Source organism: Calypte anna, chromosome 10 (assembly GCF_003957555.1).
Source record: "Calypte anna isolate BGI_N300 chromosome 10, bCalAnn1_v1.p, whole genome shotgun sequence".
Lineage (NCBI taxonomy): Eukaryota > Metazoa > Chordata > Aves > Apodiformes > Trochilidae > Calypte > Calypte anna.
Window position 1 is genome coordinate 21,713,542 of NC_044256.1, and position 27,704 is coordinate 21,741,245.

The 27,704-nt window shown below is 41.7% G+C and overlaps 1 protein-coding gene across 2 annotated transcripts; it reads left to right on the forward strand.

Moving 5' to 3' along the window:
- The first annotated feature begins 224 nt into the window (after positions 1 to 224).
- TP53BP1 (tumor protein p53 binding protein 1) lies at positions 225 to 27,464 on the forward strand. 2 transcript variants are annotated; one of them, XM_030456911.1, is made up of 27 exons: positions 225 to 555; positions 651 to 720; positions 790 to 863; positions 1,184 to 1,251; positions 1,850 to 2,009; positions 2,475 to 2,556; positions 3,416 to 3,562; positions 4,705 to 4,825; positions 5,145 to 5,236; positions 5,740 to 5,936; positions 6,963 to 8,181; positions 15,227 to 15,346; positions 16,055 to 16,282; positions 16,817 to 16,859; positions 17,701 to 17,793; positions 18,649 to 19,150; positions 19,483 to 19,632; positions 20,849 to 21,141; positions 21,475 to 21,648; positions 21,918 to 22,339; positions 22,469 to 22,660; positions 23,144 to 23,344; positions 23,901 to 24,113; positions 24,227 to 24,321; positions 25,314 to 25,513; positions 26,375 to 26,520; positions 27,132 to 27,464. In XM_030456911.1, the coding sequence occupies exons 5-27, from the start codon at positions 1,995 to 1,997 to the stop codon at positions 27,317 to 27,319; spliced, it is 5,133 nt and encodes a 1,710-aa protein (XP_030312771.1). In that variant the 5' UTR covers positions 225 to 555; positions 651 to 720; positions 790 to 863; positions 1,184 to 1,251; positions 1,850 to 1,994; the 3' UTR covers positions 27,320 to 27,464. The 2 variants fall into 2 exon arrangements, with proteins under 2 accessions (XP_030312771.1, XP_030312770.1); XM_030456910.1 differs by lacking the exons at positions 225 to 555; positions 1,850 to 2,009 and having other exon boundaries at positions 673 to 720.
- Positions 27,465 to 27,704: the final 240 nt, after the last annotated feature.

Sequence of the window (27,704 nt, forward strand, 5' to 3'; positions counted from 1 at the left end):
TCGTTTTTACAGTGCCTTACTATGTGCAAACTTTTGTCAGTAACTCCGCACGAGAACAGTTTATTCAGGCGCGGGTTTTTGTTTTTCTCCTGCCGTTTTCGTTTCTACAACACCGAGCAACACCCGGTCCAGTGGCGCAGACACCTCCCGTTCCCCCGCTGCCGACCGCGCTCCCGCCAGGCTCGCGAGACTCTCCGCGTCTCCCCTGGTAACGCCTGCGCGGCGCCTGGCGGATTCTCGCGCGCCAAAGGCGCGCTGCAAGATGGCTGCGGGGAAGCGGGAGGCCTTTGAGGCGGGCGGTGGGCGCGGTGAGGCCATGCGGGAAGCGTAGGGTCGCGGCAAGGCTCCGCCAAGCGCTTCGCCTCGCGTGGCGCTCTGTATGGAGTGCGGCAGCAGCAGCAGCCAGCTGGACCCCGGCTTCTCGCAGCAGGACACGCCCGCCTGATCGTGGAGGATTCGCAGCCCGAGGGCGCGGGCTGCGGAGGACGCGGAGCAGGCTGCCTCGGCGTGCTGGCCCGTCTGCTTGCCGGCCGCCGGAGCCCGAGCCCCGTGCTGGTGAGTACGCGGGGGGGGGGGGGGGGGGCGCGGACCAGCCTGGCCTGGCCTGACTCCGACCCGTTTCTCACGCGGACCGTGCTTCTGTTTTGTAGGAGCTGGTGTGCGGTCTCACCGGCGGCCGGGGCACCGCGGGTGGCCGGGTGGCCCCGGAGAGACCCAAAGGTAAGAGGCGGCGCGGGGCCGTGGCGTGTTCGGGGGGCCGCAGCCGTACTAACGGCGGTGTGCTTGCAGAGCCGATGGAGAATCCTGCTCGCCCCGAGGACCGCGTCGCTGAGGAGGTGCCAGCGCCCCGCCGGAGACCGCAGGTACGTGTGCGGTGGCTCTCGGCCGCCTCCCCCGGCCTCCCCGGGCCTTGTAGAACCACTGTCGCCCTCCGAGGATGGGCTTAAAACACGGGCTCGGTGCTCGTTGCGGCCGCGCCGTGCCGCCGTGGCGCTGCAGTCTCCGGAGGCCGGCCGGCGCAGCGGCGTTGTCCCGGGCCGCGGCTGGGTGGGGGCTCGAGGTGTTCGGGAGCGGCTGTTCAGGTGCTGCAGCTGCGAGGGTCACTTCCTCAGAAGACGAGTCGGGTGTAAGGAGACAGCCTGCAGGAAAACCCTCGGCGATACAAAAAGTCTTTCTGTTGCAGTGCCCTCGGAAATGTTGGAGGAGGAGGTGAACGTGGTGTTGACTCTGCTGTTGAGCCCTTTGGAGGAGGTAACTTATCCTTTTTGGGTCTGTTCTTGGGGCTGTGAAACTCACCAACCATCTCTTGTGGTTTTTCAGTTCAGCTGTCTCATCGGGGGTCATAATGGGTCACAAATGTTGTCTTTTTCTGGAAATTTATCTGTATGCTTTGGTAATTGAAAAAAATTGCAGTTATTTCATATAATTGTTGACAAGATCTTAAAGAGACATGGATGCATCTTGACCATTAAGAGATGAAGCCTTTTTTTATGGCAAAGAAACTCCTTCATAAAGGTCATTATCATCAAAGGACGTTTAGGCAGAGTCTGTGTGTTATCAGGCTTGTTTTCTCATCAAATCTGCTGCAATACCTAATGTCATTGTGTAAGACCTTGCTGAGTAACACTGCTTTCTGAGTTCATGGTCCACTGTTTCTGCTACCCTATTTTTAATTAGTGTAGCTGAGATCAGAGTCTTTTAGTGTATTCCAGAGTTTCAGCAATAACCTAAAATCCCTTCCTGGTTACAGGGTGTATCTTTTGCCCTTGTAAAATAAATGGCTTCTTTGATTTTTGTTTTATATATAATATGCACACATATATGTATTATTTGTGGATCTTGGTGTTAGATTCGGGCATGTCACAGCTGCCTTTTGGGAGCTCTAGAGCTCTCCAAAGCCAGGACTTGGAAATGACTTCATTCCCAATGAAGAAGATGCCACTCATCAGCTTCATGGCTGGAGCTGCTGGTTCCTCCCTCCAGGCTTGTGAAGAATGATAGTAAAGATGGTATGTGAAATTATCTAGGATTTTCTTTTGTTGCTCTGTCAGTTCACTCGATTTCTTTTGATTATAGGGTGTTCAGGTTTCTTCAGTGGGAAATAATGTATTTGTAGTTTTCAAAAATGAGTTCACAGCTCATTGGTAGCTGAAAAGAATTTTGTCCTCTCTTTTTTTGCGGGGCTAGTTAGTTTGTTTTCTTGTGGCTGTCCAAGTGGAGTCATTGATTCTTGCACCTCTCTTTCTTAATTTGTTTTCATAACATTGACATAATTCTTGTATTGAATTCCCTCCCTGGGAAAACCTCATTCTGTCCTTTTTTGTTGCTATCATTAATGATAGCTCAACTTTTTTTTTTTCATATAAGGATTGTCTTGATATTTGTGTGGTTTACAGAACTACACTTTCTTCTTTTTCTGTATTAATCTAGGTGACCTGAGTAGCAACTGTTATTTTTGTTCTCTCTCCTACTAGAACTGCATGAGGACAGCACGGAAAGTGTCTCTAGCACAGAAGCACAAACTGCTTTGGAGACCAACCAGAGAAAATCTGAAAGGTAAAACCAGTCCCTGTTCTTTATAGCAAGTCTCTTTCTTACATTCTGGAAACTGATTTTTGTATTTCTTACTAGATTTGTAGATTCAGAAGGGTTCAGGCTTCAAACCAAGAAAGAAAAGTGCAGGGGAAAATGAAGTGCTGATGAGACCTTTTTGCAGGACAAGTAGGGAGTGCTTTTCCCCATTCCTAGCTCAGAAAGGAGGTTTTGTCAAGATCTTACACACAAAGATATCAGTAGGTTTATTTTTAAGGGAGTGTACATTTAGATAATAAAAACATACCAATAATTTTCGTAAATGGCTGGAATATATTAATAATTCAGTTTAAGTCACAGAAGTTATTTCAAATTAAATTAATCACAGCAATACAATCTTTGGCCTCACAGGAGAAATCTGGAGGTTAAGCGATGGCTGTTCCAGGATGCTTTTGAATTTTTATAAGCTTTGTAATTTTAATGATTTTTAAATGTGAAGCTTCGGTTTGTTGAAAACTATTATAATTTATGGTAAGTATTTAAGTAATTATTTTGTGGCAGAATATGACAAAACAATATTAAAAATATTAAAAGTGAGGTGAAATAACGTTAATAGAACCTGCATTGAACTGTGTCAGTAGAACAATCTGCATTCCATTTAAGCATCATTTAGATTCTTAGAAAAGCTTGCAAAATAATTCTGAAGATGCAACTTGTTGAGGGGTGAATGCGTGGTTTTTTTGTCGGTGGTTGGTTTGTTCTTTTCCCCTGTGGTATACACAAAGTGAATGTTTGTGCTAATAAAGTTTTCTTCCAGTGTTGCAGTAATTACCTTCATACTTCGACTTTCTTAGGTCAGTGACTCTGTGTTTTTCTTTTCCAGAACTCTGCAGGAATCAGAGGAGGACACCAGGAAACAAATACCTGTTTGTGACCACACTAAAAATGAGAAATCCCTTGATTATGATCACAAGGAGTCAGATATTTTATCAACTCAGGAAGAGATGTTTCCTGAGAAATGATACACCAGGTAACAACAGACAATCAGATGTCTGTCCAGTGATCATCATAATTGTCATCCATACTTAATTGTTTTAGGCAGTTAGTATTTTAGGGTGCAGAGTGCTGCGACTATTTTCCATGTAATTTCTGCTGAAATTGAGAATGCTTTGGAAATACAAGGATCAGTGTCTTTCACTATACTATGAAGCAATGTCTAAATGTCCCTTCTTGTTAGAACAGTTACACTGGTTTGCTAAATACATTTAGTTTCCTTTCTTTATGTGCCCCTTGAAGAACAAACCAGGAAACCTTCCTTCTGAACCTGGAAAAAATGATGCTTACCCATGGATAAGTAGTAGACTTTCTTATGCAAGATCTTGTTCCTCTGATTTGGCCTTCCTGTTTGAGATTTGACAGCATCCTGAAATCAAAATCTTTGTAGCACAATTTTGGTCAATCTTATTTGTCATCTGAGTTAATGTTCTTTCCCTCTCAGAGAAGAGATTGACATGAAATAGGATCAGGATAGAGGTAATCCTGGTATGTCTTGGGAGGAGGGTGTGTGTGTCTGGTTTTGGTATCCTCAACTGAAAAGCTAAGAAAAGAATTGCAGTCTTGCTAGAGAAAGGCCTAGAAAACGAGGTTTTGAAGCACAGCTTTGTCACAGTTTATAAAGCATGAGCTAAAAAGTCTTGCTGTATGCTCTTTGTTTAGTTTTAATTTGTGCATAACTACTGTGTCAATACCAGTATGATCCTGTACAGAACCCTCCCAACTCACATGAAGTCAGTGGTCATTGCAAGGTGTCTTTCTTTTGTGAGAACCTTGCCTGTATTTACATTCTGGTGGTGGGCCAAATGTGCTGACAAAGGAGTCATTGGTCAATTTTCTTTTAAAATTCCCAAGCAGGATGACTTGTATGGTTTGTCCTGATAAAAATCTGTTCTGTAGGTACAAACTTGTCTTTTTCATCCCAACTATGTTATGCTCACATTTCACATACTGAACTTTCATGTGCAGTCCTTCTCCAGCTCTGTCTGAAAATCATCTTGTCCTTGCCCAGCTGAGAAGTAACTGTCCAGTACTGTGGATACAGTTCCTCATTATTTTTTTGTCAGCTTGGTTATTGGCTAGATTTCTAACCTTAACTTTTGTCCAAAACTGCCGCAGGGAGTGGCTGTCCAACAGCCAGAGTGGAAAAGGGAGATTGTTTGGTGTGCACCCCTGCACGTGGCCTGCAGCTCTTGCAGCTCTCTGGACAGGGATCTTTTGCACAGGAGGGTCATTCCATGTAAGTGAAAAATCCCAAAACTATTACAATAGCTTATTTCCACCACTTTTTTTCTTTATTCAAGCACCTGTGCTTAATTTTAAGCAATCTGTGTTTTAATTTTGTGCTCTGAGAGGGGCACTGCTTTGTTTTGTGATATGAGCTGATGTTGCCTGTGTGGGTAATGGCCACTTCTTAAGTCTCTTTCTAGTGAACGCCCCACACTCTCCTTTTATGAGAAGACTTCTGTTATGACAAGCTGGAGCTACATCTGGGGAGTGGTTAATGCACTTCCCAGTAATGTATGGTCTTTTCCATGTTTTCTTTTTCTGTTCTGCAGTGTCTCTTCAGGCCTAGTTATTCCCTCTCCATTTGCCTTTGGATCCACTGTTCTTGTCCCCAGCAGTCCTACTGAACAGGAGCAAGCAAAAGGTAAAATTCTCAGCATACTGCTCTGTGGTTGTGCCTCTGTGCCCCGTGGTTTAGCCTGAGCATGCAGCCTTTTCAAAACCTGCTAACATATTTAAAGAGTAAAGCAGGATTGAGAACACTGAAAGAAGTAGAGGAAGGCAGATCTGTATTTGTAATACAGATGCTTATGTACTGTCAAGATTTCCTGCATAGCTGTCATAGTAAAATTAGTTCTGTTGGCCAGCTCCCCTTCACTCAAAATGTGGGAAGTACTTTGTGTGGGATACAGATTGCTGTTTGCAATTGTTCCTCTTTTGTAGGGACAAGTAATTCTTGCTGCAGGCAGACACCTATATTAAATGTATGCTGTAAAGGCAATAGAAGAAGATAAGATTTTTACATTCACACATTAATGTATGAAAGAGTTCTGTGCACCACTGGAGACAAATCTTGTAACAATATTGGAAACTTTAGGTACAACAGAAGAATTTGCTAGTAATGTATGTTATGCTCCATTAAACCAGGTGAACAGATATCTGTTGCCACAGAAGACAGAGAGCTGATGGAGAAGCAGAGAGGAGATACACCACTGGAGATGGTTTTCTCATGTATCCCACCAGGACGTCTTGTCCTGCCGCAAGCTTCAACTCCAGTGTCCCAGAGTGCACCAGATTTCTCTCCTGGATCTTTACCTATACCATCACAACCAGAGTTCTCTCATGTAAGGGTTCATTTAGATACCTCTTCTGAGGGTTTTATATGGCTGTTACATGAGATATGTTTGAGTCAGGCTCTGTGTTTCTGGGTTGAGCTTCCCTGCTAAGCTGGTTCTCATGAGCACTTTCATGTTCCCACCAGAGTTACATATTTATCATACTGTGTGCCAGTTAATCCCACAGAGAATATGTGGAACAGTTTAGGAGGGTGCAGTTGAGTTACTGAGCATAGAAGTAATTATAATTTAATATAAGCTAGAAACTTTTTTTGTGCTTTTTTTTTTTCTTTTCTTTTTTTTGATTTGAGAGGCTACTGCTTCTTGATGCTGAGCTGAGCATCCTCCACCTCAGACTGCATCATAAATTAGACTACTTTTATTGGGCTAGACCTTAGCATTATTTGTCATGAAGAAAGCAAAGCTGTTTTATAATGAAGCATAATGTTCTTCCACAAGGCTAGAAGTCATTTAATGAATTTTCCAAGTTGCTTATTCTTAGTAGCTGCTGTTTCCTGTATGTTTTTCAATTCTGGAATTTACTACTGTTTTAAGGGACTTAACAGACATTTGGTGGCTTTACAGCTTGATATTACAAATTCTCTTAATTTGAGGCAATAAAGGTCATGTTAGAGACTTGATTAGTTGAAGCAGGACTTCTTACCTGAAAATGGCTTTCATGCTAATATAATAGATTCCTGCAGAGAATCCTCATGGAACACTTTTTTGTTTGACTAAAAACAGCTTCTGATTTGTCATACTTGACCTGTACTTTATGATTTGGTGGTCTGAGAGGTGTACCAAGTATTGCACCTGACTTTGCCATAGAGGCACTACAGGGTGGCGATAACTTCACAGCCAGAACGGGGCAATTATGGCTCATATGAATGGAGAGAAGAATGTCCAGGGGACTGGGTTTTTTTATTTGTAGTTTCATGCTAATCTTGCTCTGCTCTATAATCCAGTCTAATGTTCCAGATAAACAGTCCTATTCTGGATGCCCTGATGCTTGATGTCCCACTTTCTTCATTGTAGGATATCTTTATTCCAACTCAGAGCCCAGAGAGGAAGCATGAAGGAGAAGAAAAAGCTGCTGCTTTAACACATTTAAGCTTACGTGGAGATGTCTCTGGGCCCACAAATGCTTTGTCAAAGATTTCAACAAGTGATTCTGAGTCCTGTAAGCTGATGCTTTCTGCGAGTGGCTGTAGCCAGCCCACAAATCCAGAGGTCAGTTCAGGCTCTCTGAACACAGGCCAAGACAGTGAAGCTACACAGGCAGAGATGATTTCTGAATGCAAGGCCACAGACTTGAGACTCTGTTCTGTGGAGAATGACAACATAAAACTGAGGATGGATGCAGGTGATCAATCGGTCTCTGAAAAGTGTGAAAAAGCAAAAGAGGATTTACAGGCTGCAGAAAAGCCTGTAATGCAAGTAGTTAGTGCAGAGATAGCAGGAGATAGGTCACTAGCCCCTACAGCTCATCAGGAGATTGAGTGTGTTTCTGCAAGTCAGGCTGCTGCAGATCAGTCTGTGCTGCCTGAGATTCTGTCACACACTTGGAGTGGAGAAGCACAGTCAGAGAATCACCCATCAGAAGAGACATCAGAACCTGAGACAGTTCCTGAGACCCAGTGTGAAGAAGAAAAACTGCAAGTAAAAGAGAAGCAAATAAATGAGGAAGGGTCCCTTGTTAACGTAACACTTTCTCAGAGACTTATTCTTGAAAGGGAAGAACAGTGTCATGAAGATGTGGAAGTGGAATTTGTTGATGGTTCTTGCAAAAATTTGTCTGGTCAGCCTCAGGAATTAGAAAAGACTGGACCAGAAAGCTGGCGAAAAGAAACTTCAAAAAGTTGTGCTTTTGACACTGGGCAGGCTAGGAGCACAGATAAACTCTCCTGTAAAGCTGCTTTGGAAAACATGCCCGAGTACAATGAAGTTTTATCTAAGCCTTCTGTAGGGGAGTTGCTGGAACAGCACAACAGTTTGTTTCCCAAGTTAAAGAGTGACATTCCATCAGAAGTGATGCTCTGTGCCGAAAATCATCCTGGCTGTTCAGAATTAGGACAGATAACGGTAACAGGTAATCAGCCACCACTTCAAGAGGGAGGAGTTTACCTGCTGGTGGCTCAGCAGGAGGCACAGATGCCAAAGAATACAGAGGATACTGTTATGAGGAGTCAGGAGCGAGAAGAGCAGATGAAGCCACAGGAGAAGGGAACTGTTAAATCCCCCAGTCCTTCCAGTGGTAAGTGAATTAAGGTTACTGGTTCACAGGTGTGTAGTTTGAGTAATGTCAGGGATATCTGTGTACAGCCTTCAGTGTTCTCAGGGAGTGCTCATCTTGGATGCTGTCCGAGCAGCATCTCATAAGAGTGGCGCTACAGGTTACTGTGTTACCTGAGTAACACCCCTTTGCAGATTTCTCCTTTGTCACACTGCTTCAGGCAAGAATGATAAGGTAATTCTTGCTCCTCACGCTGTCTTGCTGTTTCATGGCAGAAGACCAGAGCAACTTCAACAACTCAAAACTGTGACTTGGGCACTGCTCAAGGATTTTTTGTAACTTTTTTTTTCCCCATGGTAAGCAACAACAACAGTGTCCTTGAAATGTAAAGGGTGTGTGGCAGTCTGTTCTTTCACTCTACTAGGTCTCCTTGCCTTTTTTTTTTCCTTTTTTCCTTCTCTGAGGAGAGCTTTCTTTGTGGAGGTGTATAGAGCAGCTTTGAGCTAGAAACTAATACAACACATTCATTTTCAGATTATTTTAAAGTAGAATGGCTTTTCACTCATGTAAAATGTGGCTTGGCTGGTCATGATGCATTGAAATCCCTTTAACATACTGTTAATGTAGTTACACAAAAAAATGCGGGGTGCTATACCTGCGTTTTGTGCAGTTTTTGCCTTTTAGTTGATTTCATTTTAAAATGCAGAGTTCTGTACTCCTCAAATGAGAAAATAACAGAAAACAAAGTTTTACTTGAGTAATCTTCAATTAAAAACCGCAGGATCCAGATAATGGAGCTTTCCTCTCTCATGATAACAGTAGTTGACTTCCAGTCTTCTGAAGTTGGTGATTTTGACCATTGAGGATCTGAAAACATTACTTGTCAATAGGTGATGGCTGTCTTTACATATCCTGAATAGACCAGTTATGTTTGTTTAAACTTTTTTTTTTGTGATTTGCCAGGTAGTTTACACTCTGTGTATCATCTCAGTCCTTCAGTTAGAGTGCAGTGCAAGATAATAGACTTCTGCTGTGCTACTAAAACTGAATTACAGGTCTAGCAGGGAAGATGTTTGTGAACTGATAGATTCCAATTGACCGGTCTGATTTTCATCTGTGGAGCCTATAAAGCTGTGGGCTAGATAGATTTTCTCTTACCACTCAAAGGTCATGGTTTTGTTATGTAGCCCTATTTATTCAAGTGGTAATATTTTCTGGTTTTACCTTTTGAGAAATTAGTGTAAGATGTACTGCTTAAAAAACATTTCCTAACACTCAGTTTTCTTTTTTGTTTTATGTACTCAGTTCATGTCTGAATAATTTTCCACTCTTTGTTAGTAAAGGACATCTCTCATTTTCTCTTTCACTTTATGTTGGCTTTTTTTCAAGAGCTGTACATTCCTTCAAAATGTCCTCAAAACTTCTTCAATCACTTTTAGGCGTCCGTTATTTTTTGTTACTGTTTCCTGAAATAGTTGTTTAGTTTTTCCAGCTATGAATGGATCCTTACTGCCATTATGGCAGCTTTGGCTGCTTCTTCTTGAAAGCCTTCTGAGCTTGTTCTTACGTGGTTCCCTCCCCTTTTCTTCAGTTCTTGTGACCTTGAACCGTGCTGACTTCTGGAACATGTGATCCTCTTTGGAAAGGTCAAAATGGCAGATTTCAAAAAGCAGCAAGATGAAGATCTTTCTTCTTTATGTCTGAACAGAAGTAGGTGAGATGTCTTTGAAGTGCTAGATGGAGACTTGGCTGAAAAGGGATTGAGTGTGATACTTATGTGTGGTTTTAAAACCAAATTTGCTGATGAGTTTGAGAAAGATAGCTGTCTAATAGTGTGGAACTGGATAGCAAACAGAAACTCGAGGTACTAAAAATAGGATGAAGGTAGTATCTTGTGTTGTAAGATAACAACAGGTAAATATTGATATCTGTAGAAATCAGATTACAGTGAGGTATGGAGAAGAGATGTCAATGCGTATTCAGGTCATCAGTTTTGGAGAGACTTCTAACAAAAGATAATAGCAGTTTTCAAATTAGTCTTTGCTATAGTTATCTGGTTTAAAACAAAGCAATTATTTTCAGGGAGCTTGAATCCCTGTGTCCACAGCTTTATAAGGTGACTACCATCTGAGAGCACCTTCTGCAGTGCTTACTTTATTTTGAGCTAAGTACATGTTTAGTCCTGTAAAAATTTCCATGGTTTAGGGATTCTGATACCTTCTGTGTTTGGATTTTAAAACTCTGCCAATAATATAGTGATAGGAATGAATATGTACTGCTGAGTCCTGCTTAATGTACCAGCTACCATAGCAATTTAATTGATTCGATTTTGCACCTGTTCTTCTGAATGCAGTAGAACCAGTCAGACATTAGGGAGCTTTTTTTTGATTTTGCATTTTTTAACATCCTATAACTACTGACCATCACTTTCTTTCAGAATATTATAGCAAACTGCTTAATTGTGGAGGCTGAAAGTACAGTGTTTCAGCTGGCCAGAAATGCAATGTGGGTGTTGTGGGTTTTTTGTTGTTTGTTTTTGTTTGTTTGTTTTGGTTTTGTTTTTTTTTTAATTTAGTGCGTTTACTGAATGGAGAGTCTTGGTTGGCTTAGGGAACTGGTGCTAAGCAAGTAAGGGACTAGAGGCAACTTGATGAGTTATCAGTCAAGACAGTAGTGTCACTAATTTTAGGTTTAAGTTCTTAATTTGTGATATTTAGATGTGTCTTAGCAACATCTTGTCAAGTTTGGAGGCTGTCTAATGATATTTAGGGGAAGCTTTGAATATTGTTTGCAAGGGTAGTGTTGAATTATGCTGTAGTTTTCAAAGTAGGTAAAAAAAAAAGTTTCAGTGACAGATCTTGGAGACTGCACATAAAATCTGAATCACCAGGGTTTGAGATACTCTGTAGACTAAGATGACCAGCTTCTTTGTTAGATTCTTCTGTTGCCATTTATGTTTGGTTTTGTTGTGGATTTTTCCAGTCTTTCCTGTTCAGTGCATATATATGAATATGAGGGTAAAAATGTGTTTCCTTATCAAGAAAAGTATGGTTGAGGAACATACTGAGTCTGAAGTGATGTCTTTATTAGATTGTGTCTTGAATAGGCATATTTTACTCCCCCACCATGAAATTTCCATGTGTATTTAGGCTTCAAAGCTTCCTAGGGTGGGAAGTTAGCTTAAGTACTGGGTAAAAAAACAATTTTTGTTTCGAATGTTACTTAACATGAAGTTGAATGATAAAGTTATAGGTGCAATATTCTTAATTTCCTGTAACTGAAAGGAAAAAAAATAAAAGCTTTATTACAGAGAAAATCATACTTTGAGAGGTTCTGGTTAAAGTAGTGGCCGGGAATTTCAGAGGTGTTCTGATCTCATTGGATTTTGTGTTGTCAAATTAACTTTTCTGTGAACAAGTCCAGAGCATTTGGTGTGCTGGTGCTGCATGTTTCTGAAGAGAATTTGGCATAGGCAAGAGAACAGTACTGGTCTGTGAATTTAGGAACATTATGCTTTTTATGAAATAAAATAATATGTTTGGCAGTACACCACCGAAATTATGGCAAGATAAAGATGAGTAGCTGTCGTTCATTTTCAGTTTTGCCTTTTACAGAACTCGCACTCCAAAGCATTGCACGTTTCTTTGTACTTGAAATGTTTTTTCTTCGATAAATCTAAATGCAACTTAAATCCATCACACTTGGCTGGATTTTTTTTCGAAACAAACCAGTAGGCCACTCTGGAGAAAATGAACTCGGAAATTAATGCTGGTGGTTGTTTTGTACATTTGTATTTCACTAGAGGGTTGTATTAGGAGAGAGTTCAGGCTTTTGAGATGTTCTGCCTGCTGTCTTCAGACTCATGAAGCATGGGAAAATATGCAGACTGAGATCTGTACTCTTTCCATCACTCACTCCTGAAGGAGTGAAGAGCTTCAGAACATTGCCTTTACTGTTAAAGCAGCTTTGTTCTCATAATAGCTATTTCCAACAGGAGTCTAATGCCTTATCAACAGATTATGAAGCACAGACTTTGGATGAGGACTGCAATGAACTTTGAGAAGAGTCCATTGGAGCAGGAGTAGAAACTGAATGGTGAAGTTTGCAGGGGTATCTTTTTGTTTTTGAGGTTGCCTGGAATAAGATACTAACTGTTTAGTTACTCTACTAAAAATAGTCAGAGGGTTGAATGTGATAGAATGTAGGGATAGGGAAAAGATATTTACTTATTTTAGTCTGTTTATAGGACTTTATGGAGTTTATAGAAGTTGTGGTTGTGAAGTCTTTTTGTAGATTGTACAATTTTGTACATACAAAAACTTATTCAGAAAGTTATCTTTTATTAGTATTAAAAAAAGAAGAAACAGATAAGCAGTGCAGTTAATGCAGTACTTGCAGTACTTAAGTTTAAGCATACCATGTTAAATAAAAAGCTAATAGTTAATATTTTTATTAAAATGGTGAATAGTAGTGCTCAAGCACTTAAATCATCTTAACTTTGCCTGAGGTTTGGCTAAAATGATGATTCTTAGTCAGAAGGACTTCTAGACATAAAGTTGTTTCCTGTTTTCTAGGGAGGTCCTTTTGATATATCACAGCTTTATCTGATTTACCAATGGAGAAATATTTATGTAATCAAGCTTTTGTCCTGTCAGTTAAATAGTTGTGCTAATGAGTTAAGAACAGAGCTAAGAAAGTAAAGCGAAAGCAAAAGTTCTTAAATAGAAGGGAGTGATGGGTTTTGTGTTCTGGTTTTTTCCTCTCTTCTGAATACAGAGAAAACAGTGGCCATCCACTGCTGTTAGTCTTCTCTGTAGATCTGGATGTGGCCGAGAGCCACACAGTAGAGGTGACAGGAGAGAAGAACTGAAGCAGGCAGAGATGCGTTTGAGCTGCTGAAGAGCTGCAGGCTGGCCATCCACATGGTGGTGTGCAAGCATCACCACAGTATGCAGAAAAGGCAGTGAGACTTCATAGCTCTGTTTTGCTGTGCTTGACACAGAACTGGGAGATCCTTCCTCTCCTTCCATTTTGAGGATGCAGTTTTTCCCTGTGCTGGTAGTTGCCATCTGCACTGTAATAGAAACATCCATCTCTCCCTGTGGCAGGGTTACCCAGAGAAAGGACAGTTTTTTATACCTTAGAATGAGCAAACTTGAGAGAGAAAAAGTGGGCCAAAGAAATACCCAGTCTTTTGAAGCTGAAAGATAAAAATGTTATGTCTTAATGACTTAAGTTCATACTGAGAATTAACATTTTTTCATTGTCACAGCAGTTGATGCAATTACATGAAAGCAATTAAGCTTTTGGGCCTACATATTTTTTCAGGTCTTGTGACTGTGATGGCTTGTTTGTTTTCTCTATCAGTATCTGTTGGTTTAGTAACTATGTCTTTTTAAAATGCAGGCTGATCATGTAATAAATTCTTTTGATCATTTGTTATTAGCCTGTCAAATGTAGATTTGTAGGCTAGAAGGAATTGTGGTAGCTAAACTGATCAAAATTCAGTGCAGTTTGAGTACTTCACTTTTTATTTAAAACATTTGTAAATGGAGATGTGCTGTAGTTTGTGATATGACTGCCATTGGTAAGCTGTTTGTGAGGAGTCTTTGGCCTTCTGATGTGTTGTGTACCTGTGAAAAGTGAGTACCATTGCACTGTGAAATACCTACAAAATACACTGAGATCTTTAGGTTGATCTCAAGGCTGTTTCAGTTGCTGAACTGTGTCTTTGAAACCTGTGACATCAGGGCAGGTGGTGGGTTTCAGAGTTTTCAAATGGGCAAAAGATAGCTTTTTGCTGCTTGGGGTTTTCTTCTGCAAGGGGGATTGTCTTTTTCATGTATTCATGGCTTCATTTGCCACAAGGTAGTTGTGTGATCTGAATATCTAGTGCTAGCTCTTGAATTTAAGTAACTTGAATTTGTGTTTTCATGACATTAGTTAATGATTTTCCAATACTGTTTATTTTGGGGATAGTTTTTTTATACATGCTTCTTAAAATTGGGGAGTTACATAAATTTTGACTTGCATTATTTGAGTAGTATCTTGATTGAAATGCAAAGAAAAAATTCTAGGAAAAAGGGAGGATAGTGACAAAATTATGAAAACCTCTTTTGACCTCAGTATGGAAGAGGAAACGGTTACTCTGTTGGTGTTACTGAGTATTTCTGAGTATTTGGAAAGAACGTAGCCTGCAAATTAGTGATATATTATGTTGAATGCTTGCAGATAAATGGCATGGGGTGAGGCAAAAGGACGGAACATTTACTAAGTTTTTTAAGCTATTCTATCTGCTAAATACTGCGAGATCCACATGTGGTAAATCCATGAAGGTGTGGTTTCCCTGGTGGGAATAGGCTGCCTCAGCCAGCAGACCCTGCAGACCCTTTGTGCTTGGAGACTGCACAAGAAAGGGCAGAATTAATGGAGAGGAGAAGGAGGAAGAGGAGGAGGAGGCGGCCACCCCTTCTGGTAGCAGCTTGCAGCTAGTTAGGAAACTTCAGAATCTATCACTTTTCTAAAAGCTTACTTCCTAGTCAAGCTTCTGCCGCCTTTGTCTAACCATCAATTGCATGCTACTGATTGTGCTCGTAGGTGTGTATCTGCTCACTTTTCATTGAAGACTGTTTGATAAAGCATCGTTCTGTATAAATTTCAGGTTAACTCAGGCAACACATAGCTCTGCCTCTTGTGTCCTGACCTTTATTTCTGTTTCTGTCTTCATCTTCCTTTTCTGTGGAAAATCCTGAGCAATTCTAAAGCAAAGCTGTACTTACAGAAGTCGTATTTGTGACAGAATATTTAGTTGTACGTTTATTTAGCACCTGGGGACAGCTGTATCAGGATGGCAGGAGCCCAGATGTTCATCTAGAGAGATTTTCCACACAAAATGTGAGGAAGATGAGTTAGAGCAGCTGTCCTGAAATCAGAAACTGTTCAGGAGAGTTTTGTACAGGACAGCAGCAGGGTTATACTTTCCCCCAGCACAGTGAACCCGTGCTTTTGGTATTTGAACCAAAGTAGTCCCCTGAAATTACTGATCCTGGCATTTTCTGTTTTTTAGGAACTCAGTTTCATTTTACTTTGCCAAAGGATGGTGGCAGTATTCAGTCCTTGACCAGCATAACACCGCCTCTTACTGGCCAGCTTAAAATGGGACCCAGAAGGCACAGCACACCAATTGGTGAGTTTGAGTAATAGGCCTTGTTCTGCAGCAAAAGTCTGCCTCGAAGCTTTTGACTCTTGATGCAGGATGTGGTTTGGTATCTCAAACCTACCTTGGCAGAAGACATTGCAGGTGGCACCATTGCTTTACTCTGGGGACGGCTCATCCCTTCACAATTTCCTGGTTCTGTTCTGGGTCTCTTGTGAAGGTGTTTGCTCCCAGAGGATGGGGTGGCATGGAATAAGTCTTCCTTGTACTCACCATATTCCCACATACACCTCCATAAAGAATGCAAAAGACTGGTCTGAATAGTGAATGAGTTTAGACTAAACCAAGATGGTTCCAAATAATCATCATTTTAGCGGGGCTTTCTCTGCTAGGGTTCATGAAACTGCACGTGCATTTGCTGGATGAATGGAAGTGTGTGTTTCTGCTTGGATAGTAGTAAATTACTCTGTTGCCAGCTAAGGTTGATACCTGTATTACTGATAATAATATTTATCTGCTATAGTATACATCTACTACTATATATTATATACTATATCTACTGATATAAGATGTAATACCTGTATTACAGTACTTTCATGCTTCAGAACTCTAGATTTCACTATTACTGATAATGATGCAGTAAAGCATCTTCAAAACAAAACCTGAGCCCTAGCAGTGTCAATTACAGTAGATACTTTCAGTTTAGTATTTTTTGTTTGTTTGTTTTCGTATTTTCAGTGGATGATAGTTGTCCAGACAGCACTATAGCAACTAGTGATGTTACAACAGAGGGCACAGACAATGTCACCGTGGAAAGTGCAGTGGTGTCAGCAGATATGTCAGAAGTGTGTGAGAAAGGAGATTCTTATGTGGCTTCTGAGCCTGATGCAAAACTCTCTCTACGAATGAACCTTGTTACACCTTTGAATGATGGGAGTGAGGAGTCCCTGCCTTTCAGCTTGGAAAGTAAGAGCATGAAACCTTGACATTTACAGGTCCTACTGGATGTCAGCCCTCAATCAAAACTTCTTTCTGGCATTGCCCAAGACAGTCTTGTGTTATTCCCTGAGACAGTCTGTGATTTTTCTCATTTTTCTTTTTGGGCAGTGTCACTTAAATTCATTTTTCTGTTTCTGCAATTCTCTAAGCAAGGATGGATTGAGAGGAGAGGCCTCTGTTGTGAGGAAAGGTATTTCCAGCAGTCTGAAAAATGTGATGTATAGTGGCAACATCACAGGACAGGAACTGGAGTTTGATTAAACTCCAGGGGAAAAAAATTTGGAATTTTAATCTGCACAAAAAAGTTTGAAAGCATGTTAATTAGAACAGTGACATTAAGTTTGTCAGTTTCTGAAACCTAGAAACTCAGGTCTGTGATGAGAAGATGGGTGGCACCCTTTAGTCAACCTTGCTCTTCACTAGGTGTGGTGGGGCACAGAGGGGGCCAGAGAGTCTGTTCAGGTGACACTGGAATGGTGCTTTCCTTCTTTCTTGTTTCAGAGCCTACAGCCAGCAACAGGAAAGATGGATCTTCTGCTGCCAGGTAACTTGGCTTGTTGCTGCACAGGGTTAATACAGAGTTCTGGGTAAATCCTTTTCCTTCTTGTTAGCAGCAGCAGGGGAAAAAATAATTAAATGCTTTTAGCAGTAGCCATGACAGGAGCTCTGTAGTTCCTGCAGCAAGTTTGAAGTACATGGGCAATGTGGGTGCCCCACTTGCCCTTTCACTACGGGCTTTGTGCTTCCTACTATTATCAGCACTTAGCCTCATTTTGATTGCAGGCAAAAGCAGAGTGTGGTTTGTAAGTACTAGTAAGAATTTGAGTCACAGGGTAATGACTTGTAGTCATCTAAGTGAAGTGAAACAGTGAGAAGACTTTGAAATGAACTCGGTGTCTCTTGTCCCAGGATTGCATGCTGGGTAGTAATCATGCCTCAGTTGTTCCTCACTGATTGAGGATAGGTTGCCTTTGGAGGAGGTATAGGTTGAACTTGTTCTCGCATGGTCTACTTTGTAACTGTCATTTCCAATATTTTTGTAGTGTCATGAAAGTCCCAAGAAGTGAGGCATAAGTGGTGGGTGCCAGAGGTAGTAGATGGTGAAACTCCTGATGGCATTGTAGTTTTCCACACTTTGTTTTCTGGAACTATGTTGCTCTTGGCTGGTAGGATATCTGCAGAAATGATGGAAATGTTTATGCAAGTGCAGCTTGGTTCTTGACCTTTGAGACTTACTGTCTCTCATTCTGTGGCTTTATGGATCAACAACCACAATACCAGTTGTGGATTTCCTGAGGGACTAGAGTGCTCTTGTTTTGCTGTATAAGGGATTTTCTTACTCCCTGATGCTTTTTTGTTTGTTTGTTTTAAATCTGCACTGCTAGCTCCCAGAAAGCATCATCTGTGTTTAGTCGTGTCTGTGAAGTTCGTCGAGAGGATGAGGCCAGAGGTCATGGTCTTTCCACTTCTCCATTTAGGTAACTCCTCACAGTCTTTGCCTGCCAGTCCTGGTAGGATTTATATGGATTGGATTTATATGCACATATTGGATTTATGTGTACATGTGTATTTTCTACATCAAAGAAATTGCACTAAGTCACTGCCTTTTGATGGCTTAGAAGGTTGGGGACAATGGGGTAAGTATAAGTCCTGTGTGTTTGTATCTTACATGGTAATCAGACTTACCTTTTTGTCTGAGCAGAGGTGTGATTCCAGCTAGCTAATAAGCTTTAGTAAAATACAGTGATTGAGAGAACCTAGATCATGCTTACAGCTGTTGGATAAAGACCTTTTCCTTCTCCTGATCCAAGATCTTCTAACGTATGATGTTTGCTACTGTTTTTGCTATTTGTCTCCCTTACAAATCTATCAATTTTTTGCTTTCTGTGGTTGCTTTAAAAAGGACTGTACCACTGCTTATCTATGGTGATAAGGATGCTGGATGGAAAATGTAGAAAATCTGCTTCTTCATTGTTTTCCATTCTGTCTTTTGATGGGGCACTGAGGTCTTGGTCTACAAAGGTCTATTTCAAGAGCACTGAACAGTGATGCTAAAGAACATAATGAACAGGGAGTTTCAGTGCTGGTCAATGTACAGTCACTCTTCAAAGTCCTCAAGTACACAAGGAAAACCAAATGTATGCTTCTAGTAAGGATCAGGATACTCTCCCACATAGTACCTGACAGCACTTTTGACAGGCCTTAAGAAACAATTGAATGAATACCAGGATATGTGGTTTTTTTATATACAGTGCTGTCACACAAGAGGCAGCCTATTGGTTGTCTTGGTTTTTTTATTCAATAATTTTGATCTATATGTGACTGTTTTCCAGGGGGAATCTGTTCGGTTTTCCTGGCACACAAGGAGATGCTGAATTACATAAAAATCCCAGTGGCTGGCAGTACCAGCAGCACAAGGCAGATGACAGTGGTGAACAGGTCCTAATTCCCCAGAGGGTGGAGCAGGACTGCCATCAACAACCTTCTGGTGCAGAGGATGGGGATTCTGCAGAGACTGGTGTTGTAGGCACTCAGACAGAAGAAGGGAGGAGGACACAGAAGAAGCCAAGTAAGGCTGTTAAAATTGATGGAAGCAGAGAAGGGTGGCCAAACACCAACAGTAAAGGGATTCAGACTACAGAAGACTCTCCTTTTACCCTGGCAACTGTTACAAAAGCAACACAAACATCAGGAGAAATCTCTAGGCAGGTGGAAGTGGGAACAAGTATGTCTGGGCAAAGACCTGGGCGACAAGATGTGAATGTCCAAACTGAGGAGAGTGGTGAAAAGCTCGTGAACGCCTCTGGAGAGGACACGGACTCTCTGAACAGTCAGGTGGGTTGATGGCTGCCTGTATTTAATTTTACTGCTTTAAAACAGTGAAGTATCTCTTCAGCCAGCAAATTTACTAGCAGTAGGTTCACTCTTGAAAAAATCCAAAAGCCCATTTAAAATGTTAATGTCTACCCAAAATCTAATGACTTACTCAGAAATACTTTCTTTTCCTTGTGGACTATTTTGGGGTGGGTTTTTTTGTGGGGTTTTTTTGTGTTTGTTTGGTTTTGTTGTTGGCTTTTTTTTTTTTTTTTACTTTTTGTTTGTTTGTTTGGGGTTTGGAGGTTTTGGGTTTTGTTTGTTTGGTTTTTAATTTGTCCTGTTCATTACAGGGAGAAGAGGAGTTTAACCTTCACCCACCCAAAGGCCGAGTTCAGCATCGCCACGTGCGGACTGTTCGAGAAGTGCGCACTGTTGTGACAAGGGTTATAACAGATGTTTACTACATAAATGGTGCAGAGGTGGAACGAAAGGTAGTTGAGGTAAGTTCCTGTTTTTAGGGCTAAATGTAATGTGTTGGCTACAAAATAAAATTAAAATGAGAATGTGCTTTGGCTGCAGAAAATGAGTTGAAGGAGCAAGTCAGCTTGCTGTGATGTTAAACTTTTCTCTATGTGAAAACATGGAGACTATTTAGTGCATGGAGAAAGTTGTCTGTTTATTCCTGTTGTACTTCATGCCCGTTACTGTATTCTGAGAAAAACAAATTTTTTGTCTTTCACAGAGCTGAATAAAAGACTTTCCTGTGTGGCTCCAGCTGTTCTAAATTTATTGGGGTTTTGTCAGAATAGGGAGATTTCAGAATGGTCAGAAATTCTACTAGTAAGCAAAAATCACTTTTGCCTGTAAAACTCAGCTGTCTAAAGTGGTTCAGCCCGTTTTGCAGATCTGTCATTTTTCACTACACTCTTGAATCCTGTGGGCCAAATTTCATAAGAAGTCTACAAAAAGCAACTTGAAAACAAGATTATTTTTGCATATGCCCATTCATTAACCAGCAAATCTTAATGGGATCTCAAGATAGCTGAAAAAATCTGAAATGATGTGCACAGTTATCATATCAGCCTGCTAGCCATAAAATGCTACTGCTGTTCTGCTATGAAGATGAATAATCTAAGTCTTGTGCTGTGTTGTTACCATGAGTAAGGAAAAATTAGTTCAGTGCAGAGCTTATACTTTCACATTTGATACAACACATGAAATTGCTTATTGTGATTTTAAGTTTCCTGAAATGTGCTTATAAAGGCTGTGTAATCACAAATATTTCCAATTTATCTACCAGCATTTGATATCACTGTCTTGTAGATATATATTTTTATATCCGTAAAGCTGGCTCCACATGACTAGCTGTGAGAAAATGATCTTGGATTTTTAGTAACTGAAGGTTTCTGGTGTCTCAGGTATTTATTTCACTTTCACACCCTTTAAGGGTAGAAATTACTCAAAGGCAGACTAATTTCGTCTTGTTTCTGTCTGATCTCTGTCTTGTTTCCTGATTTATTAATGCGACTTCTTTTTGCACAGCCCTATAGTGAGAGAGACACTGTCTGCCCTTCATCATTCCAGACTGAAATCTGCATGGCCCCTTTCAGTTCCATGGGTGTGCTCTTGATTTGTCTGTGCTTTGCCTGATGATTGCAGAGCTTCCATCTAGATAGTGCATCAGCTTTGATAAAACATTTTTTTTATCTTCTTAAGGAAACAGAAGAGCCTGTAGTGGAGTGCCAGGAGTGTGAGACTGACACATCCTCCTCTAGGACTGCAGCAGGCTCATCACTGACCTCAGGGGACCTGGGTGATGTCAGCTCCTTCTCATCTAAGGCCTCAAGCCTCCACCGTACATCCAGTGGAGCCAGCAGTGGTCACTCTGCCACACACAGCAGCAGCAGTAGTTCGGGGCAAGGAACTGGACCTGTCAAAGGGAAAGTGTGTGGGGCAGAAACTGGAGAATTTGCTTTACCTGTTGGGAGAGGCATCTTAAGAAAATTAAGGTACCTTCAGAGCTTTGGGAAAGGAAGAACAGGTACTTGCAGAAGTGAACAGATGGCTTGGGTGGAATGTGAAGGAGGGAATACTGTAAATCAGACATTTTCAGGGAAGGATCTGACTTGATGCATTGAAATAAGAAGATAGTCTTTGCTTTCACATCTATTCTTCCTGAAGGAGTAGTTTGTTTCCTTGTGAGGCATTGTTTGGCCTAAGCTCTTGCCAGTTGAGCACTAACAGGGCAAGATTCTTGACTGGTTGTGAGATCACAGGGAAAATGCAGGGATCTCAGTGAGCTGGCTTCTCTTTTCAGAATGCTTAACTCATAAATTCTCTAGCCCTAGGAAAGGAGCTGGTCAGCCAGCATCTCTGCTCAGAGTTAACCAGACAGGATCACTGCCTTGTGAGGAAGAGGACTCTCTGCCTGGCACCCATCAGGGTGGCCAAGCACCTATGACACCTCGTGGCCGAGGAAGAAGAGGCCGCCCACCATCTCGAGCAACAGGAACAAGGTACCCTGGAAAAAGACTGTAATTTATTGACAAGGAAAAGAATGGGGAACTGCTGTCTTAATGTAACACAGAAAAAAGAATATTGAATGTTTCAGAAGCTAGTTTTGGTGAAAGCATGTAGCAGCTGCAAGCATCTTGCCCAAGTATTTGTTTAGTAACTGTTTTTACTGAACTGAACTGAACTGAACTGTCTGAGAGAATTTTTATCTTTTTTTCCTTCTTGAACTGCTTCTTTTTTTTTTTTTTTTTTTTTTTTTTTTTTTTTTAAGAGATGTAGCTGCACTGCCTGGTGTTGAGGATCTCTCAACTACAACATCACCTGAGGAGAAATCATGTACTCGTTCTGTTTGCCTGCCAGATGGAGGGGAGGAATCTGAGACGGCTGGCTTCTGTGCCTTGCATCGAAGTGACTCTCCGGAAATCCCGTTACAAGTGGTGACTGGTCCTTTGGACTATGCAGACTCATCTTCTGGGAACAGTTTTGTGGGCCTTAGGGTTGTAGCAAAGTGGGCCTCAAATGGGTACTTCTATTCTGGAACGATTACCCAAGATGTAGGGGCAGGAAAGTACAAGTTGCTCTTTGATGATGGATATGAATGTGATGTGCTAGGAAAAGATATTTTACTCTGTGATCCTATCCCACTGGAGACTGAGGTGACTGCACTCTCAGAGGATGACTACTTCAGTGCAGGTAAGACCAGTGCTTGAGCTCTATCCTTGGGTTTTCTAAGTAGCTGAATGCAGTAGAAGATGGATGCTCCTCCTTACCCAAGAAGTCTGGGTATGGTTGGTTAGCAGGAGTTTTTTGCTGTCTTGTCAGGTGTGGTGAAGGGACACCGGAAAGATTCTGGAGAGCTTTACTATTGCATTGAAAAGGAAGGCCAGAGGAAGTGGTACAAACGAATATCTGTCATCCTGTCTCAGGAACAAGGAAATAAACTCCGGGAGCAGTTTGGGCTAGGTCCATATGAACCTGTCACTCCTCTGGCCAAAGCAGCTGACATCAGTCTTGGTAAGGGGAGGGGATGTTGACCTGCTGGCTGTGGTGGTCTGCAGCTTGTGCCTTTGAGATGCTTCTAGTTCCTGATACGAATTAGTCATGTTTAAGTTTTTCTGGGTGTTCAGCAATGCTTTTGATATTTTATAATGGCATCTTTGAGATATTTCCCGTGTTTTTCGTCTTGCTCAGAGAGCAAGAGAGACTCAGAAGGACTCAGTGGTATTCGTTGGTTTGTGGAGGATGCTCTGTTTCTTGTACTCATTTACATGTGTGGATGGCTGCTATGATACAAGCTCTTCAGCAGTACTGGGAGGAAAAGAGACAGGGTTTGAGAATAAAGAGACAGAAGTGAGATATCTTTGCTCTTCTGTCAGAGGGTGGTAGTGTGTACCTTCTAGGTGGTGCTGAGTTTAGCCAAATCTGTACATACAGGGTGGGTGAAAGCTCATGGAACTAGATGACACTTGGTGACAATCTCTGCATACTGCACTACAGATAATCTTGTGGAAGGGAAGCGGAGGCGACGTGGTAACCTTGGCTCTCCCAGCACTTCCAGCAGCAGCACAACTCCCACTTGTAAAGGGCAGGAGAGTCCCCGTGTCCCACCTGGCACATTGTCTGGGAAAAGGAAACTTGTTGCTTCTGAAGAAGAGAGATCCCCAGCTAAACGTGGCCGCAAGTCAGCAATGAAACCTGGTGAGAACATGAGTTTCTGCTCTTAAACTTGCATTCAGCTATTTCTGTAATTGATCTTTTTGCTTCCCAAAAGCAAAATGTAGATGAGACTATTTGCTTTGCAGGATTTGAGGCTGATTCTCCTTGGATGCATTCAGCAGCCAGTGATATTTTTAGCATAGCCTGAGTATTTACCTGCCATCTTTTCAGTACTGTCTTTTAGAACCATTCTGACTTCAGTGTTGTGATTTGCCTCTCTCCTTTCTTGTCTCTTTTATCTATTTAGTTAGTCCTGAAATGCCTAGCTGTTAAAGGGATCCTTCACAGCATTAAGTGTTGTTCCAGGATGTTGGTAGACTGGTGAACATTAGTACCATTCAGGTTTCTGTTTGAAGATTCTTTGCAGCCAGAAGGGTAGAAGATTGCTACCTATCCTAGTATAATCCTAACACAATCCTGCCACTCCCTGTCTCCTCCTCTACTAAAATAACAGAAGTTGAACATATTCCAAATGTTACCCAGGGTCTTTGTGTTGAACCTGATTTTTCAGACTCATGGTGTTTCTGTCTCTCTGCAGGGGCTGTGAGAGACGGAGAGTTTGTAGGCACATGTGAAGGTGCAGATGGGGTAGATCCTCCAGTACTAGGGGACCATCATGGACTTCTACCCCACAATAAGACCCTCTTTTTGGGCTATGCCTTTCTTCTCACCATGGCAACACCTATTGACAAATTGGTGAATCATCAGAAGCCATCAGATGGTCCTACAGGGAGCAGTGAGGAGGAAGAAGGTGAGACGGATCTTACCCATTGCATTTCCAAGTGGAATGCTTTGGCTTTAGTGTATGGACTTACGATAGATTATAGTTAAAGCCAGAAAGTGAACTTCCTTTTTCTGCTGCAGAATTTTTACCGATGACTCCATATGACAAACGTTACATAGCACAGCAGCTGAGGGCAGGAGCTGGCTATATCCTGGAAGACTTCAATGAAACACAGGTAAGGGTTTGCTTACTAATCTAGAACAACAGCACAGAGCAGTTGAGACTGGAATGAATTTCTTTGGCTCATCTTGTCCAACCCCCCGCTGAAAGCAGAATCAAATAGAGCAGATTGCTTAGGTCCTTGTCCAGTTGGGGTTTTTTTGTATCCTCAAGGATGGAAACTCCACAACTCTCTGGCCAATTTAATCCTGTATTTGACCACTCCTGATTAAAAGAAAAACCAAGGAAAAAAAAAAAAATGGAATTTCCTGCATTTCAATTTGTACCTGATGCTGCTTGTCCTTTTAGTGGATAACACTGATAAGAGTTTGCCTCCACCTTTTGTGTGCCCTCCTATCTGTTATGAATGTTAATTGATTGCTCACCCAGGCCTTCGCTTTTTGACCTTTAAGTATGCTCAGCTCTCTCAGCCTCTTCTTGTATGCCACATGTTCCAGTGCCTAAATATCTTAGTGGCCCTTGGCCTTGTCTTAAATTGTTGTGCTGCAGAACCTAGGAGTGGATGCAGTACTCCAGGTGTGGTCTTGCTACAGTCTGTGCCTCAGAACACTTAGAGATAGAGCTCTTCCCTCACCAGATCTAAATAGACAAGTAATTTCATTTAGTGTCATCTTTACTTTAAAATTAGATTTTTAATAGACAGGATAAATTATTCACAGAGCATCTGTCTTGCCTGAGTGTGCAGTGTTTTCTGTAGTGACTTACTGAGTCAAACTAAAAGATGAATCTTCTCCTTTGAACTGGAAGAGATAATTATGATACAAAGACTAGTAGGTAGAGTTTGCCTGGGAACTAAATAGCTTGGAATGGGTGACTATTGCAGATACAGAATATGTTTACCTAATTCACGTTTCACATCATATGGCTGTGAAAATCAGGGTTTCAGTTGCTTCTTTAAAGTATGTAGCAGTAGTGTAACTTCTGGGTTTTTTTTGCAAGCATTGTCTCCTGTTTATATGCCTTTTTATCTCTCTATCTCCCCTGAAGTGTAACGCAGCATATCAGTGTCTGTTAATTGCGGACCAGCATTGCCGAACTCGGAAATATCTGCTGTGCCTTGCCAGGGGCATCCCTTGTGTGTCTCATATCTGGGTCCATGACAGCTGTCATGCTAACCAGCTTCAGAATTATCGAAATTACCTTTTGCCAGCTGGTTATAGCCTCCAGGAGCAAAAATTGCTAGAATGGTAAGTGATAGACAAATGTGATTTGGGACCACAGGTCAAAGACTTAATCAGAGAGAATTGTTATCCTTAGGATGCTCTTCAGTACTTCAAGTGCTGAAGGTGTCCCTAGTACTCCTCCCCATGCTTTCCCTTCCATATAGGAACAGCACTTCTATCTCTTTTCTTGGATTTACAGTGACTTCTAATGCCAAGGTATGTTTGGATGCTACATACACAGTAAAGACAGTCTCCTGGGAAGTGAGAGAGATGTCAATCTCCTCTTGAGGAAGACTGAATTCAGACAAGGTTTCCCACACACTTGCCTGACTTCTGTAATTGCTCTGAAATGGACAAGGGAGAGTAATGCTACTGTAATTTCCTTTTCCTTTGTTATGTTTTGAAGCCAGCTTCTGCGTTTTCTGTTGTTTAACCCAGTAAGTCTGTTTTTAGGGAACAAATATCTGGTCAGACTCCTTAGGCAAGGTGATGTGTGGACAAAAGCTGTTTGTAAATCTCTGATTCCTGCCTACTCAGCCCTGTCTAAGTGGAGGTATTTTGGATATGCACAGAAAAAGTGGTTCAGGATTGAGGTAGAGCTTTGCCTAGTTTTGGACTTAGGCTGCTGCACACACACCCTACCAATGTTGTCTAGTCTGTTGTGCTATCTGTAAACAGAGACTAATTGTTCTAGGAATTTCAAGAGGGGTGGCAAGAGAGCAGGTCATTGTATGCAAGATATTAAAAGAACCAATATAAATAATAAAAATAAATATAAAAAATAAATATAAAAGCCAATCAGGTGACTGAAAGAAGCAGGTAATGGTCTCAAAGTCTCAGACTACTGGATATTTTTAGCAGTCTGCATTTCTTTTTATTCTGCAGGCATCCACGAGAAAACCCATTCCATAACCTGAAGGTTCTCCTGGTGTCAGACCAGCAGCAGAACTTCCTGGATCTGTGGTCTGAAATCCTCATGACAGGGGGTGCAGCGTCAGTTAAACAGCATTACTCAAATGCTCACAACAAAGGTAATCATTGAATAGTTTCTCAGGCCTACTGGTTGGGAATCCCGTGCCACTGTGGTCTCTGGTACAGTTTAAAACCATTTAGGATGGCCTATGGAGGTGTCTATAAGCAGAAAGCAAGGCAAAGGACACTAGCTCGCTGCTTAAATGTCATTTAGAGGATTAAAGACTTGCCTTCCAGGGGAGATGCTGCAGCAATTCCAGACACAAGCTGTCGGCTTCCAGCCTGTGTCAAAAGGGAGAAATAGGCAAGAAGTGCTCCTAGACCTTCTGAAGGCCACTAAAGCTGCTTCCTTGTCCTTCTGAACTCATCTGTCTCTCCCCCTCCATATAGGATGCAGGCACTAACTAGTACTTACACCCTGTGGTCAGCATTTATGGTTATCTAGCCCTGCCTGTAATCTTGGCTACTGGTTTTCTGCTAGTTTCTGTCAGGACTAGAGGGAATCTTTTACTTGCAAGGTGTAGTGTTGCTGTGGGGCGTGCCTTAACTTTTACCAGGAGAATTCACTGCCTATGAATGAGAGGACATGGAAGGCAAATTCCATGGTGGAACAGGTTGATCTGCTGCAGAGAACATCATCTGACAGATGCCTGTCTTTTCTCCCGTGCAGATATTGCTTTGGGTATTTATGACGTGGTGGTGACTGATTTTTCCTGCCCAGCTGGTGTGTTGAAGTGTGCAGAAGCTTTACGGTTGCCTGTTGTTTCGCAAGAGTGGGTGATCCAGAGCCTTATTGCTGGGGAGAGAGTAGGCTACAACAAACATCCAAAATACAGATATGACTATGTCCCCCAGTAAATGAAAACTTTGCCCTGCTGTTTTGCAGACTGTGTTTTAATCAGGTTTTAAATGTTTGTGTAATTGAACAACGTGCATGGATTATTGTATATAGTTTTATCTGCTGGACTTTTATGATTAAATAAATGTTCAATCTCTTGTGGTAGCTGCTGGGACTCCTCATTTATCTAAGCTTATTCCAGGGCTATGCCCTAAGAGAAAGGCAAGGAGGGAAAAAAAAGTTACATTTTTCTGAGCTGAACAGCACTATATTCTTTCAGTGAAGGCTGACCTCAAAACAAAGTTTATAAAGGGAAAGGTGTTCTCAACAGGCAACCTGTATTTACAGAGGTGAATACCCTATGATTAGGTTCAGGGCAGCAGCACTTGGGTTGACTGGAATAAT

What these genes read in the sequence shown, in the direction of transcription:
- TP53BP1 (XM_030456910.1), top strand. Translation starts at nt 1,195, where the DNA reads ATGTTGGAGGAGGAGGTGAACGTGGTGTTGACTCTGCTGTTGAGCCCT. An exon ending in CCTGCCTTTCAGCTTGGAAA is followed by an intron (nt 16,283 to 16,816) that starts GTAAGAGCATGA and finishes TTCTTGTTTCAG; the next exon opens with AGCCTACAGCCAGCAACAGG. An exon ending in TCTCGAGCAACAGGAACAAG is followed by an intron (nt 21,649 to 21,917) that starts GTACCCTGGAAA and finishes TTTTTTTTTAAG; the next exon opens with AGATGTAGCTGCACTGCCTG.